Source organism: Myxocyprinus asiaticus, chromosome 4, assembly GCF_019703515.2.
Source record: "Myxocyprinus asiaticus isolate MX2 ecotype Aquarium Trade chromosome 4, UBuf_Myxa_2, whole genome shotgun sequence".
NCBI classification, from domain to species: Eukaryota; Metazoa; Chordata; class Actinopteri; order Cypriniformes; family Catostomidae; genus Myxocyprinus; species Myxocyprinus asiaticus.
Genome location: NC_059347.1, coordinates 57974540 through 57991217, shown reverse-complemented (window position 1 = coordinate 57991217; position 16678 = coordinate 57974540). Strand labels below are relative to the sequence as shown.

Genomic DNA, 16678 nt, shown 5'->3' with positions numbered 1-16678 from the left:
TATATAAACTCAGCAAAAAAAGAAATGTCCCTTTACATAAAAATGTCAAAATATGTGATATCTTAGAAAAAAAAAATAATTGTCATATGACAACAGAATGACTTTGATTTCAGGAATATCTTTATAATATAAATATTAATGTTAAAACAGTGCAAAAAATTTTTTGGAAAAAAAAAAATAAATCAAAAAATAAATAAATAAATAAATAATAAAAAAAATAAAATAATATATATATATATATTCAGTCAGTTCTTGAATTTCATGTGTTGGAAGCAGGAAAAATGGGCAAGCGTGAGGATCTGAGCGACTTTGACAAGGGCCAAATTGTGATGGCTGGAAAACTGGGTCAGAGCATCTCCAAAACGGCAGGTCTTGTGGGGTGTTCCCGATATGCAGTGGTTAGCACCAACCAAAAGTGGTCCAAGCAAGGACAACCGGTGAACCGGCGACAGGGTCATGGGCGCCCAAAGCTCATTGATGCATGTGGGGAGCGAAGGCTAGCTCGTCTGGTCCGATACCACAGAAGAGCTACTGTAGCACAAACTGCTGAAAAACTTAATGCTGGCCATGATAGAAAGGTGTCAGAACACACAGTGCATTGCAGCTTGCTGTGTATGGGGTTGCGTAGCCGCAGACCAGTCAGAGTGCCCATGCTGACTCCTGTCCACTGCCAAAAGCGGCTACAATGGGAACGTGAGCGTCAGAACTGGACCATGGAGCAATGGAAGAAGGTGGCCTGGTCTGATGAATCACGTATTCGTTTGGATCATATGGACGGCCGGGTATGTATACGTCGTTTACCTGGGGAAAAGGTGGCAGCACGATGCACTATGAGAAGAAGGCAGGCCAGCGGAGGCAGTGTGATGCTCTGGGCAATGTTCTCTGGGAAACCTTGGGTCCTGGCATGTACCCCCTACCTAAAGATTGTTGCAGACCACGTACACCCCTTCATGGCAAAAAGAGAGGCCTCTTTCAGCAGGATAGTGCATCCTGCCACACTGCAAAAATTGTTCATGAATGGTTTGAGGAGCATGACAAAGAGCTCAAGGTGTTGACTTGGCCTCCAAATTCCCCAGATCTCAATCCGATTGAGCATCTATGGGATGTGCTGGACCAACAAGTCCGATCCATGGAGGCCCCACCTCACAGCTTACAGGACTTAAAGGATCTGCTGCTAACGTCTTGCTGTCAGATACCACAGGACACCTTCACAGGTCTTGTGGAGTCCATGCTTCGACAGGTCAGAGCTGTTTTTGTGGCACGATGGGGACCTACACGATATTATATACAGTATATATACAGTATATCACCAGTATTCTGAAACATTATTGCTGTGTTTATCATTGTAAAAGCGACAAACATTTTCCAACATACCATTCTGACTCTTTCCAAAAATCTCCCGGTGTTATATAACCTCAAAGGTCAGAGTGTAAAAATATTCACATCAGAAACATTCAGTGAAATAAGAACATTTATTCAAGTACAGAGATGCTCTCAGTTATGTACGCAATAAATAAGGCACAGGCCATCAAGGCAAACCACAGCTTCTATGACTTTAAATACATTTTCAACATCAACCATGAAATTTGTTGCAAGTTAGATTGACTGGCAACAGGGTTAGAGACAAATCTGACACAATCATAATTGTGTTGTACGAGCTGAACAGATTGTCATAAGGAAAAACTTAAGTCAGTCAGTTTCCAACTCTCAAGAAAGTCTTGAGCTGAAGTCTTGAGCTGAGTTTTTGTGAAGCACACATGTCCCTTCTTGCTCAATGAGGTCCTGCTTTATCCCACAGTACTTACATCTTCGTAGAGTAATGTATTATGACAGACGTTTCGGGACATTCCACTACTCACCAGTAGGGGGAGCTCTCATTGATGTTTATGTCACACAGAAGAGCTTCATGCACTGGTGTCGGCAGATTTCACAGCAAGCACAAGGCTGTATTTCTGTCCTTCATTCAATCACAGAGATGTGCCTTCATTGGCATTGGCCACCGAAGGTCTTTGCCACTGACCAGTCAATTTGCAGGATGCTCTGCCAAAATGGTCACCACTGCTGTTGGAATACACAGTAGGACGTTGTGGGTGGGGAGTTCAGCGTTAGCGTCAGTGCAGTTGGATTGTACTCAGACTTTAATGTCCTGAGACTCTGACATCTTGGCCAGCGTCTTTTTAACACGCAGTGCGGTTAGCCGGGAGGCGGGGTTATGCGCCCAACATTCTGTCATGAGCTTTCCCATCTGTCTGAGACACTGAAATAACACACAACAACGTCACATTTGTGTCAGGGTTGGATTCATAATTGGATGTTGAATACAGGATGTTGAATTGCACTTTGAATCGGAATGACGGAGAGAAATTCACAAAATTATCAGTCACACAACAATCTCATTAGTCAAACACAAGTTTTGTGACAAAATATAATTACTTCAGATTAATTATTTAAATCTAATTTTGGGCTAATAATGCCTATTTATTCCTTGATAGGTAGAATATTTTTTTTTCTTCACATTTGGTAACACTTTATTTTAAGGGTCCACAATAATGCACTAGTTAAGCATGAATAAGAATGTCATTAATCATTAACTGAATGCATATTAAGTCTATCTTAGCCATAACTTACAACATATTAAACGTCTTATTTTTGTGTAACTAATGTAAATATTGCTCGATTTCAGAGATTTATCATAAATCAAGTTTACTAAACAATATTAAGCCAGTAATTAAGGCTGATTAGTATTAGCTTTACAAAGCTGTTACTAATAAATTAATAAAATGTTCTATTAAAAGACAACTGACTCCCTGTTCTAAAGTGAAAATTTGACCTATTCAAGTTATAGGTTTGTTGTGCATTTATAAGGTGATATTAAGTTTATTGAACTATATTAGGAGAGTAATTATGACTAATTAGTATTGGTTTTACTTAATTGTTACTATAGAATTGCTAAAAACTTAAAGACAATTTGACTCCTTTTTCTAATGTGAAACATTTACTTACACAAGTTATTAATTTGTTCGACATCAGTTAGGTGTTTACAGTATTTGCAGCAAGCTTCAAAATGTTCAGAGAGTTTTACTGTAAATGAAACATGCATAACAATGTTGAATAGGTTAAACTATTTTAAGTTGTCTTTAATAAAAGTTAGTTTGTTTTTTTTAGTATCAGCTTTATAAAGCCAATACTAATTAACCTTAAATAGTGAATTAAAGGAATATTCTGGGTTCAATACAAGTTAAGCTCAATCGACAGCATTTGTGGCATAATGTTGATTACAACAAAAACGAATTTCGACTCCTTTTCATAAAAATAAAAAAAATAAAAAAAATAAAAAAAATAAAAAAAATAAAAAAAAAAAGAAGCAAAAATGGAGGTTACTTACAATGGAAGTGAATGGGGCCAATTTTTAGAGGGTTTGAAGGCAGAAATGTGAAGCTTATAATTTATAAAAGCACTTACATTAATTCTTATGTTAAAACTCATGTATTATTTGAGCTGTAAAGTTCAAAAAGTTTAAATTGTAATTTTTACAGTAGGGTTTGTTGACATTACATCGTCATGGCAACAAAGTTGTAAAATTGGCTATAACTTTTCACAGAAAATGTTAGTAAGTGATTTTATCACACTAAAATCATGTTTACACATACTGTTTATGTTTTGTTTTGTTTTTTTTGTTTGTTTTTTTTGGCTATACATCTGAAAAAGTGAGTATTTTAACATAAAACAAATTGGCTCCCATTAACTTCCACTGTAAGTGCCTCACTGTAACACAGATTTTTGCTTTTTTTAAGAAAAGAGGGGCAAGTCAAAATTCATTTTTGTGGTAATCAGTGTTACACCACAAATACTGTCGATTGAGCTTAACTTGTATTGAACCCAGAATATTCCTTTAATATTGTTTAGTAAACTTGATGATCTCTGAAATTGAGCATTAATTACATTTCTTTCTACACAAAAAAAGACAGTTATTGCTAAGATAGCCCTACTCTCCATTCAGTTAAATATTAATTACTGTCTAATTCATGCTTAAGTGGTGCATTATTGTGGATCCTTAAAATAAAATACATTTTCTTCTCCATATTTACTGTATACTGTATATATACTATTATACAAATTTCTATAGATGGCATTTAAAACATGTATTATTAATGTAATAATTTTTTTCTGAAAATACCCCTTAGAGTGTTTCACATGAAACCTGTGAAGAAGGAAAAAAATCAAAAGAAACATACAAGAAATTACATTTTGAATATAAAAAAGGAGGATATTTTTAGGACTATTAAGATTTTTTACACTGTTACACACATTTTAGCCCCCAATTGTCATTAACGCAACCTGGGGGAAAAAAACAAATAGATATATTATTATTTGACTTGTGAAGTGTTCATACATCATCGTAGTAATCTCTTAGTACTGTCTTTTGGCTTATTTTTTTTTTTTTAAAGTCTCTGGTTTAAAGTCTATTGCACACTGGTCTGTCTTCCATTGTTTATTTACTGTCTCACATTTTTGTCTTGCACTGTCAATAGTAGCACTATGGGGTCTCAGTGAAACGTCATTTCATCCATCTGTATACTTGTATATACAGTAGAAGTGCTATATTGATTTGGGGTTAAATATGACAAGGATATTTTCATGAGAATGTGAGAATCAGCCTATACTACACTTAAAGCAGTTACATTAATTTATTTTAGATACATTTTTAATTATACCTTATATTCAAACTCAAAATGCAATTCTGCATCCTGTGTCCTACCTTCATTTAAATACCAGATTTTTAAAAAGGCATTCACAATTAAATTCTGAATCATGCACAACCCTGTTTTGTTTAAGTGTATTTTTGTAATTTGTAAAAGTAAAATCAGTGTAAACAACATGCAGATGTGCGTGTTTGTGAGTGAGCTTTGTGTGTTTACCTCATCGCTGCTCCAGCGGTTGGGGAAAGACGGCCGTATTCTCTTGATGCAGACAACCTCTCTCATGTCCTCGTATGATGGATCATTAGGCACATGATCATGATATGGTAACTGATATTCCTCTACAATACCTGCAGATGTGATCAAACATTGATCAATGCCCAAATAAAGACCCAGAAGGTAGGAAAAATCACAAATGAGATCTCTTTAATGTAAAATTTAAAATTGCTTCTCCAAGACAGCAAAGAGATTAAATAGAGAGCAAATGGAGAATTTTGTGGAAGCATTGCACATGTTTTCCTGAGAAAAAGTCTCAAACTGTCAAACTGTCTCAAACTGTGCTCAGATTTGCAAAGATACTAAAGTCTGCAATGAAAAGTTAAAGAACTCAATATGAACTCAGGTAATGGTTAAAATGATAATCCCGATTATTTTGCTCAAAAATTTTATCACGATTATTCTGACATTTGAAAAAAAAAATAAATAAATAAAATACTGTTACCAATTCTTAGCTATGAATTCTTAAAAAAACAAAAAAAAAAACACAAAATGACATCAAACAGTGGCTCTCACGTTGAACAAGGTTTAAAAACTACCAAATAGTTCATGACTCCTTTTAACCAAAATGATGTCATGTTTTGCCCATTCTTTACTGCCATTAAAAAAAGAGTTACTCTGTAAGGTGTTTACACTTGAGTCCCCTTTTAAGATCCATTCTTTAAATTATCATTATTGACATTAATATTATATTCCAATACACAATAATAATATACAATAGTAATACACAGATCAGCCACAACATTAAATCCACCTGCCTAATATTGTGTAGGTCCACCTCGTGACGCCAAAACAGCGCCAACCCGCATCTCAGAATAGCAATCATGCCACGGTCCAAATCACTGAGATCACATTTTTTCCCCATTCTGATGGTTGATGTGACACATTAACTGAAGCTCCTGACCCGTATCTGAATGATTTTATGCACTGCACTGCACTGCTGTCACACGATTGGTTGATTAGATAATCACATGGATGGTTGTTGGTGTCAGATGGGCTGGTTTGAGTATTTCTGTAACTGCTGATCTCCTGGGATTTTCACACACAACAGTCTCTAGAATTTACTCCTAATGGTGCCAAAAACAAAAAACATCCAATGAGCGGCAGTTCTGTGGATGGAAATGCCTTGTTGATGAGAGAGGTCAACAGAGAATGGCCAGACTGGTTCGAACTAACAAAGTCTACGGTAACTCAGATAACCGCTCTGTACAATTGAGGTGAGAAGTATAGCATCTCAGAATTCTATTCTGAGATGCGGGTTGGCGCTGTTTTGGTGGCACGAGGGGGACCTACACAATATTAGGCAGGTGGTTTTAATGTTGTGGTTGATCGGTGTATATTTCTGTAATAATTTAGCATGCAACATTGCTATACAGTCTCAATCCTTTTATTTTGAAAGAAGACAGTGTTGTTGTTTCTGCGTGTTATCAGCAGAGGTGACAGTGACAACCAATGTTGCCAGATTGGGCGGGTTCCTGCCCAGTTGGGCTAGTTTTGATTGAATTGTGCAAAGAAAAATGTTCTTGGGCAGGTGGACAAAATTTAGGCTATTTTTAGGCAGGTTTTAAAATGTATAAAATTAAGCAATTCCACTGCCTATGCCACTAAAATAAAGAAAATATCTCCACACTAGGGATGTCACAGTGTGAGGTTTTGACGGTTAGATTACCGTCTGAGAAAAAACGGTTAACTGGTTTAATGATTATTTGCTAATTTTCTTATGATGCAACAAGACTTAGGCAAAAAAGTTATATCACAACTGAACATGTAAGTGGACGTATTTCTAAGGGATATATGGATGCTAAGCACAACCGTACAATAGGAAAACTGATAAATACAAAACAAATAAATAGGAGGTATTTAATAAGAGATGCTTATGCACAACCAGAGCTCAGTGATGTGCTTAAATGTAACCGGAGTGCTTTCAGTTGCTTCAAAAGTGATCAGGAATTCCTCTGCCATGTTTTGTAGTTTGTGTGTAAGCCCCAGTTTCACGTAAATTGAAAGTTCATGTTCAACCAGCGACACATGGCCAAGCACCACACGGACACCATCCGTAACCATATCAAGAGCTCCTATACCCACCCAGGTACAAGAGTTTTACACATTAGGCTTTCAAAATCTTACGAAAAACTCTTTTATACTATATACTATATACTTATATTATATAAATGTAATATTTTTGCCAAGTGTATATACATTTTTTTATGTTTTTTAACCGTAGATTTAAATTCTTAGGATTAAATTAACCGTGACATTTTTAATCACAGTTAATAGTAAAACCATACAATCGCAGCATCCCTACTACACACACAATCATTCAATCAAATAGCCAAAACAATGACTGACAGAAAATGCATTCAATCCTGTTCAGAGGAGCTACGAGTTGCCGCACCCACTGGTATGTTCATACGAGCACGCAATCTGCAAGTGTTGCTCATGGATTTTAGTGATAGAAGTTAACAATGACAAAGTGGTGAAAAATGTAAGAGAACATGTTGAAGATGGGGAAATGACTGTGGACCTCAAGTCGTGCTGAACTTATATTCTCAAGCATATTTGACACTCTTGCAACACAATGGAAAAATTGCACCTGAGATGCCTAGAAGTTTAATGATGCTGGATGAGACCACTGCAGGATATTTCGTGATTTTAGCACTCATGGTGATCATATTGCTTACTCTTCCCACATCTAATAATGATTCACAAGTGACACTACTTAAAAGTGAATTTGCCGCATCATGGATGTGCGCAAAGGCCTGATCACTTCCTGACAGCTGTCAGGAAACTTTGACACTTCTGTGTATTAGCCAATTCAACAATTCAGAGCCTGATTGGTCAGGTGAGGTGAAAATGGACTATGCTATGAGCTTGCCTGTAATACAATTCCTGTTTGCTAGCTCACTAATTCCGTAGACGGTTATGTTTAATGAACCGTGAGAGGCAGAAACCGTGATCGCGATTAAAATATGATTAATTGTGCAATCCTAGAATGAACTACAACAATTCTCACTGAATTCTTCCAAAACCAAATTATCTGAGCTATGCTATCCACATTAATTTTATAACTCTATTCCTTTACTTCACATCAATTGTCTTTGTCATTTTTGAATGGATGAATGAGTGAATGAATAATTATACCTCCAGACACGCATCTCCTGCCGATCTCCCACAGTATGAGGCCAAAGCTGTACATGTCTGCCATGATATAGGACTGAAAATGATTTCTGTTTAGAGTCTCATCCAGAACTTCAGGAGCCATGAAGCGTTTGGTGCCCACACGTGTGTTTAGTGGGATGTCCACTTCATTAGTGTCACTGTTAGATCAAACAAAACTGTGTTAATACAATAATTACATTCTGATATTTAGACAGTAGGGTCCTTCTTTATCAGCATATATACTTGAGCAGGGTTCAAATCACTTTCCTAGTTTATTTAGTATTGGGGAAGCTACTTTGAAGCTATTCATAATTTAAAGGTGTAACTTTTTGTTCATGTCATCTTGGACTTACAGTGACACTGGTGTGGATGTAGCATCATTCAAAATCAAGTTTTCAGTTACAGATGCCATTGTAGAAATGTAGTATTTACAGCCAGTCATGATTAATTTAATCCAAGGGTGAAAGTGTTCAATAACAAGATGGTTACTGAGATTAAGTGAGTAGTATGCAGCTGGTCATGTGATTCTAAAATGGCAGCCCCCATGTGCGGACCCTCTCCATGTAGAATAAAACAGCATTTATTAGGTTACTGATATGACTGGAGTCCTCATCTCATGTGAGTGCTCATGATTTTATACATACGTTTCAAAATTACAGTTAATTTCTTCAGGAGTAAAACTTTTTTATAGGGAAAAAATTACTGAGTGCACCTTTAAAAAGTTAAACTAGTCAAGCCACTCTATGTAAAATGTATTTAAAAATACAAAGTTGCTAACTACATTGAAACTATACAAGAGGGGCATTTTTTTTCTTCTATTTTTATAATTTATAATTGTTATTGATGTACTGTTTTAATTACTGAACAATCAGAATAGTATTTATCTGGCACAAAAACAATGAGGATCTAATTTAGGGTGACAGCCTTAAACTCTATATACACATTTATTTACTCTAAATACAACTAGTAAAAAATCCAAAAAAGCACTGATTTATACTGTATATCTGAACTGACTTGTATAAATATGTACTAAATATTAGCAGTGACTACTAAATATTTTTTTCAACAAAAACATATAAAGAATATATAAAAAAAGAAATAAACAAAAATAAATACATAAATACCAAAAAGTAAAATGGACTTTTGGACGCAAGGTCTTCTGCAAACATTATTGAAATTAATGTTTTTTTTTGTTGTTTTTTTTTATCTGGTTAATAGAAATTAACCATCTGGAAATCTTCTTTTTTAGCTGAAATGAATTCTAGAAAAGTGCATACATTGTTACATAAAAACTACGTCCAACAACAACAACAATGTAATGTTTTGACAAGCTACAAGTTACTTATTAAAAAAATTACATTAAAGTGAAATTAGAAAATTATATTAGAAAATCTACTGTTACGTCCTGAGACGTATTATTATTAGTAGTACTGTTGCTGTTTGTTTTCATGTTTTCAATTGGCTCATGAGCATGTGCTATCGGGTCACTTTCGGTATTCGGTATTCGGTATTAGGCTATTCGGTATCATGAAAATATTTTTTCTCCCGATACTTTTTTTGGCCCTGACTATCTTTTGTAGGCCGTGCACCGTATGTCAACTTATGGGGAAGCCAAACCAGAAAGTGCCAGTTGCCCCTCTCCTCCCGAATCCGGTCATGAGAGAACCCTTTTTTTGCTCCTACTTGTGGATTGTGTAGGTCAGTTACCCAAATCCAAGTCGGGACACGAATATATCCTGACAATTGTGTGCACGTCGACATGTTATCCGGAAGTGATACCATTGTGCTCAATCAAAGCTCAAGTGATAATTTTTTTCCCACTGTGGTACTGAAAACAGACTTTGAATGTACACAAGAAAAACGTCAGTCATTACCTTGGTAATGCAAGAGTTTAAGGGCCGTGTGAAGTGTTTACTTTGCCCAAATAGTCCACTTGGCCAGGTACAGAGAAAAAGCAAGTAACCTTGGCAACTGACAAGTGACCAATCGTGAGTCGTGACACCACTACAGGCATTCCACCAGCATAGTTGAGCACGGTTGTCGAATTCCGGGCCGAGAACGGTTTCTAATCGTGCTGTGCCGAATTGTGCCCAGGTGTAAAAGCTACTGTAAGCATTCCTCACCGTGCTCAGAGCCATTCAGCTCGATGGTGAAAAGGAGACTTATGTCATTCGCACCCCTGATCACAGGCATAAAATCTGTGTGTGTCACATAAACGTGTTGTGCGCATCGAAAAGTCCACTCCCTCACCTGTTTCTGTGCCCATTATATCTGTTGCTGTCTCTTCTGTTGGTGATATGCTGGAAGAGTTAATTAAAAAAAAATCCCAAGCTGTTGCTAAGCGGTTAGAAAACTCTGCTATACTGAGTGACTTACAGAGTTTTCTCACTCATTTGTCCAAAAAAACAGAGTGAACAAATTATCCAGTTGATACACGCACATCCCTTTTTCTGATGTGCCTGGCAGAACGACTGTGTTAAGCCAAGACACTGATGTAGGTAACTCTTCCCCAGTTACCTGCATACATTACCTACTAACATCCCAATAGAGTAAACCCTAGAAAACTTGACATGATGAGAACCGAGGTGGAGTACATGCTACAACATGGTCTGGCTGTACATAGCCGGAGTTCTCCTTGTCTGCTGGTGCCTAAAGTTCATATCGGTTCTGTACGGACTATCGTAAGGTCAACTCCATAACGAAACCAGACTCCTTTACTCTGCCACAAATGGAGGATTGTGTCGATAGGGTAGGCTCTACTAACTATGTCACTAAGTTACAGCTACTCAAGTGATTTGAGTTTATTGGCAAGTGCCCCTTACTCCACACGCATCTGAGATCTCCGCGTTCGTCACCCCAGAGCATTTCCTGCAATCTACGGTGCTGGCATTTGGCATGCGAAATGCACCTGCAACATTCCAGCACCTCATGCAGATAGTTTTTGCAGAAGCGCCGATTTGTGACGTGTACTTAGATGATGAGATCATCTGGGAAAACAAGTGGTCATGGTTGTGTCAAGCCTGTTGCCTGTTGAGTCCCCCACATCACGTAACAAATGTGAGCTACTAAGGTTCTTGGGATGAGTGGGTATTACCGGAGATTCTGTCAGAACTTTTCGACAGTAGTGTCACCCCATACTGACCTTCTCAGTATGACCAAGATTTTTAAGTGGAACCCTGAGTGCGAAATGCATTCAGTGCTGCGAAAGATCTTCTGTGCCATGCTCCTGTGTTGTCTGCTCCTAATTCTGACCTACCTTTTAAGTTGCAGGTAGATGCCAGTGCCACTGGCGCTTGAGCAGTTCTGCTGCAAGAAGATTCTTGTGGTATTGACCACCCGATCTCCTACTTCTCAAAGAAGCTTTCAAAATTCCAACAACGCTGCAGCACGATTGAGAAAGAGACCCTTGCCCTGCTGTTAGCCCTTCAACACTTTGAGGTCTATTTAGGAAATAGTCCTGTCCCTATTGTTGTTTACATTGACCATAACCCCTTAATCTTTCTCTCTCGCATGTCTAACTCCAACCAATGTTTGATGTGCTGGGCCCTTATTGTCCAGGAGTACAACCTCGACCTTCAACACACACGTGGTACAGACAACTTAGTGGCAGATGCACTCTCTAGGGCTGTGGATATGGAGAGTTAAGTTGGTTTAATAGCTTAACTCATTTTACCTCTCCAGTAAATGTATCTTGTTTTAAGGATGTTCAGATAATACTTGTCATACTTGTAAACAAGACTAAAGAACTGATTGAGAATATGATTTTTGTAGTGCAATACTACCATCTACAATCATTAGCAATTCTATTAATGAAAACAAGCTCAAAGAGGTATTATACTGAAACATGAACCTGAGGCAAACCAAATACACTCTGACCTGATGAATTTAACGGCAAGGCCGAGGTCAGCGATACAGCAGGCTCCGTTCCTCTTCACCAGGACGTTTTTGCTCTTCAGGTCTCTGTGAGCGATGGCCGGTTTGCCCTGCGTGCCAAAGATCTCAGTGTGAAGGTGGCAGAGTCCAGACACAGAGGAGTAGGCCAGTTTCAGCATGGCTCTGCTGTCCAGGGTGGTGGATTTCAGATAGTCGTACAAAGAGCCATTCTCATGATAATCAGTGATGAGGTAGAGTTGAGTCCATGAGCCCGTGCCTTTAATATCTGCAGCTATGAACCCTGGAGAACACAACACACAGAGGTTAAAATTAGTAAATGAGACAACAATAAATCACTTCTGACCTGATTCATTTCACAGCAATGCCACGATTAAATTAATGTAATAATTCATTTGATTTCAACTAATTAATTTGAAAAGGCTGCTAATCAAGATAAGTGTATTACATTTTATGTTACTACATGGTTATATCCCACTAATAACAGATCTAATCTTCACCAGGGTTGGGGAGTAGTGTGCTAACTAACTAACTAACTAACATTTTTCATAAGCTCAGCTGTAAATAAACCCTAAACTGTAAATTCTTGTCCAGTAATAAGCTATATTTTTCCCAATAAGTTGTGATGTAGCATTAAAAAATGCAGTATCAGAGTTTTATAAATCACCTTGCATTGCTCATACAGCTTCACTGTTCACAGCATTCAACATTAATATTTAAGGTTTAAATGTAATAATGTATAAGGAAAAGTGTATATTTTAAGTGTCATCATTTTTTTACCATTTCAATCAACTTTTATTTATTTATTTTCTCCCCTTTTCTCCCCAATTTGGAATGCCCAATTCCCAATGCGCTCTAGGTCCTCGTGGTGACGTAGTGACTTACCTCAATCCGGGTGGCGGAGGACGAATCTCAGTTGCCTCCACATCTGAGACTGTCAATCCGCGCATCTTATCACGTGGCTTGTTGAGCACGTTACCGCAGAGATGTAGCTTGTGTGGAGGCCCACGTTATTCTCTGCGGCGTCCATGCACAACTCACCACGCGCCCCACCGAGAGCAAGAACCACACATTATAGTGACCACGAGGAGGTTACCCCATGTGACTCTACACTCCCTAGCAACCAGGCCAATTTGGCTGTTTAGGAGACCTGGCTGGAGTCACTCAGCACACCCTGGATTCGAACTCGCGACTCCAGGGGTGGTAGTCAGCGTCAATACTCGCTGAGCTACCCAGGCCCACCTCATTTCAATCAACTTTTAGCTTTTTTGCAGTTCACTTAAATCATCCTGCAGTGTAACAAACATATTTATAAAAATACAAATATTCCACGTAGTCTCTCAATTGAAATGAGGTCATAAAACTGCATATATAATAATTAAACAAGAATTAGAACAATGCTGTATAATATCTTAGATGAAGTATAGTCTGCAACATTGCTGTCAATGCTTGCCATTTAATGTCAGCTACCTACAAATATTCAGTTATATAAATTAGAGTGGTTGTTATTTTGAAGCCTATTGTGCAATATGTTTGCATTAGGTCTGTCAAATAATTTAAATTGATTGACAGTCCTAATACAAACATATTGCACCCTCAAAAAAATTTTAATGTAGCTAGCTACTTTTCATAAGTAACTTGTAGTGTAGTTTACTACTTTATCAAAATAGTAGATTGCTGTAACTTAATTACTTTAGATTATGAGTATCTTTTAGCTTGTTAAAGGTGCACTCAGTATTTTTTTATTGGCATCGTCTTGGACACTGACACCTAGGGGCATGGATGCAGTATCATTCAAACGCAATATTTTCCAGTTACAGAAATTCACTATTCACAGTCACCCATGATTTTCATCTCGTCATGGAGTTTTCATCTCATGTGATGTGAGTGGTCAGGATTATAGACATATGTTTCAAAATTACAATTCATCACTTTAGTTGTAAAACTTTTTGAATGAATGTAGCTTGAAGCTTGCACCTTCAAGCTACAGTTTCCCCAATACTGAAGTTCTCAACAATAAAAGCATAATGGTATCATAACCAAAGCACAACACTGATTTGTGTAAGCAGAACATGTATGTAATAATGTTTGTGTGTGTGTCTCACCCAATATATTCTCATGTCTCATGAGCACAGTCTGATATATCTCAGTTTCTCTAAACCAGCTGGCCTCTTCAGTGGTAAAAAACACCTTCACTGCCACTTTCTCTCCCCTCCACCTGCCCATCCACACCTCTCCATACCGACCCTTCCCAATCTGGGTCACCATCTGGATCTGCTTTGCTATAGTTCGCTGCACCTAAAGACAGACAGACAGCTTTCAAAACCCATGTTACTTCTATAATGTGACAAATTTCCGAGTGAAACAGGAAATTCACAGAGAACGAAAAGTAGTGTTTGTTCTTTAAACATTTTTCTTTAGAATAATGAGCACTGATTAATTGTGCACAATAAGACTGAGGGGATTCATTAGGAAAGGGAATGGATGTGATTTCATGTTATCTTTATAAGCTGACTGTGTGTAGTGTGTGTTTCTCACCAGCAGGGGGAGTCCTGACCCTGAGCCGGAGCTCTGAGACTGTTCTATGAGATCCCTCAGGGATTCTCCTGGAGGAATGAATGATTCCTCCTGCTGTAGACCCAGACTGTAGCGTGGCAGTAACTCATGACGCTTGTACCTGAAACACCATATGGACAAGAGTTCAACCAAGACAGTTAAACCTGAAAAACATACATTGGGGAGTTTAAGGTTAGTTTAGGGTTACTCTAGTCTGTCTCACATAGCCAGACTTTTGATTATCAGCATAAACGCTGGTCCACAGTGCAGCTTATTCTGTTAAAAAAGTGACTGAGGCTATCATTCTGCCTTACATCTCCTTTTGTGCTCCACTAAAGAAAGTCAATCAGGTTTGCAACAACATGAGGGTGCGTAAATGACAACATTTTTTTTTTTTTTTTTTTTTGGCCAAACTACTTTAATAAAATTATTAAAAATATATATATATATATATATATATATATATATATATATATATATATATTTTTTTTTTTTTTATGTGTCTGTGAGTGTGTGTTACAAATGACACACCTGAAGTAACAGAAGATGATGATAAAGGTGAGGATGAAGCTACAGACCATCACAGAGACGAGTAGAGCGATATGATGAATGTCTCCATCCACATAACCTGCAAACACACAGTCAAAAATGAGCTGACTGTAAACACACAACTCTTACAACATCAGACCGAGCTCACTGGCTTCCCTTGGGAGCTGTGTGTGTGTGTGATGCTGAAATAAGAGCTTTGTCTGTACAGTACACTCACTGAGCAGCACAGGTGTGAGAGTGTGAACACACAGGTGTGTGTAACTGAGACAGATACTTCTATTTTGCTTTGTTGATTGACAGGAGTCATATCATGACAAGAGGACTGTGATCAATCCAATGTGTGTGTGCAGGTTTGAAAACTGTCCATACTAATATGGTGAAACATGATGAAACTCGACTATTATCTGTGAAACCATTATCAGTGGGGCTCCATCGTTGAAAAGGCTCATAAATCAGGTTTTGCTTCTGCCGATATCAACAGGTTTGTGTGAGGGTTAGGTTTAGGGATATGGTCAGGATATAGCATTATGTCTTTTTAAAAAATCATTACGCAACCCTCTACGGACACGTTGGAGAAAGAATCAGTAATTTTAGTTTTTACTCGCCAGACTTTTGAGAAGCATGTAAGCGTAATGCAACTGAAAACTAAAAAAGATATTAAGTAGGCCTGTCGCGATTGTTAAATAACCATCTGATTGCGGTTATTCGTTCTAACTGCGGTTATTTAAGACAACCGCGATTATTGGGCATTCACATTCACATTTTAATGCCCAAAAAAGGGAATTTTAAACTAATATACTGTATAAATGCCATGAACGGTGCATTTGTGTGTCATTCAGTTGAAGTCCGAGTCCGAGCATCACTGAGCCGCACCACGGAAGTCAACCAGCTCCTGTCCTGAAGAGCGTGTGAAGAGACCTGATGCACGCGCTGTCAGCAGAGGCTCGCGCCAAACTCCCACGAAAATATAAATGAACAAGTACGAACTTTAATAGTGAACGCAGAGCACTCCCATTTCATTTTAAACAATCATGTAATGGCAGATGTTCCTGGTTCATACACGCTGTGTTAACAGCACCTGTGGCACAGAGGAGGAGACGCACACTTACTCTATTTCTGTGGAGTGATAAAATGATGAAACGAAATCTCAAAGGTTTTGCTCCATGACAAATAAGGGCTCCTGGCTTTAATCTGAGCCATTAAAATAATGTGTATTAAATAAATAAATATTTTACTATTGCATAATATAATAAAAATTTAATATAAATAGTAATAATAATAATAATAATATATATATATATATATATATATATATATTATTATTATTATTATTATTATTATTATTATCTATTAAAAAAATTATAAAATATAGTATGAGTTCAAAAAACAAGTGTAAATGTAAAACTGAACAAAACTAAAGTTGACCAAAAAGAGATTATTAAGTATTATTATTTAGAAATATTTTAATATTTAAAAAGTTATTTTTCATGTAATTCATAAGGAAATCATAGTTTATCCCTATTTTATTATTTGATTTATATATTTCA

At 37.3% G+C, this 16678-nt stretch overlaps 2 protein-coding genes across 4 annotated transcripts in view; one reads left to right on the top strand and one right to left on the bottom strand.

Annotated features, from left to right (window-relative positions):
- The window catches only part of LOC127440017 (NAD-dependent malic enzyme, mitochondrial-like), a 714514-nt gene that overhangs the window by 443606 nt on the left and 254230 nt on the right, over positions 1-16678 (top strand). The window lies entirely within an intron of this gene.
- The window catches only part of LOC127440025 (bone morphogenetic protein receptor type-1B-like), a 47215-nt gene continuing 31995 nt past the window's right edge, over positions 1459-16678 (bottom strand). Inside the window, exons 5-11 of the mRNA XM_051696397.1 lie at positions 15114-15210; positions 14565-14703; positions 14132-14324; positions 12012-12309; positions 8118-8293; positions 4920-5050; positions 1459-2257 (exon numbers count right to left, since the gene is read on the bottom strand). Coding sequence (XP_051552357.1) covers positions 2132-2257; positions 4920-5050; positions 8118-8293; positions 12012-12309; positions 14132-14324; positions 14565-14703; positions 15114-15210 — 1160 coding nt within the window. The 3' untranslated portion in view covers positions 1459-2131. The remainder of the gene's footprint in view (positions 2258-4919; positions 5051-8117; positions 8294-12011; positions 12310-14131; positions 14325-14564; positions 14704-15113; positions 15211-16678) is intronic.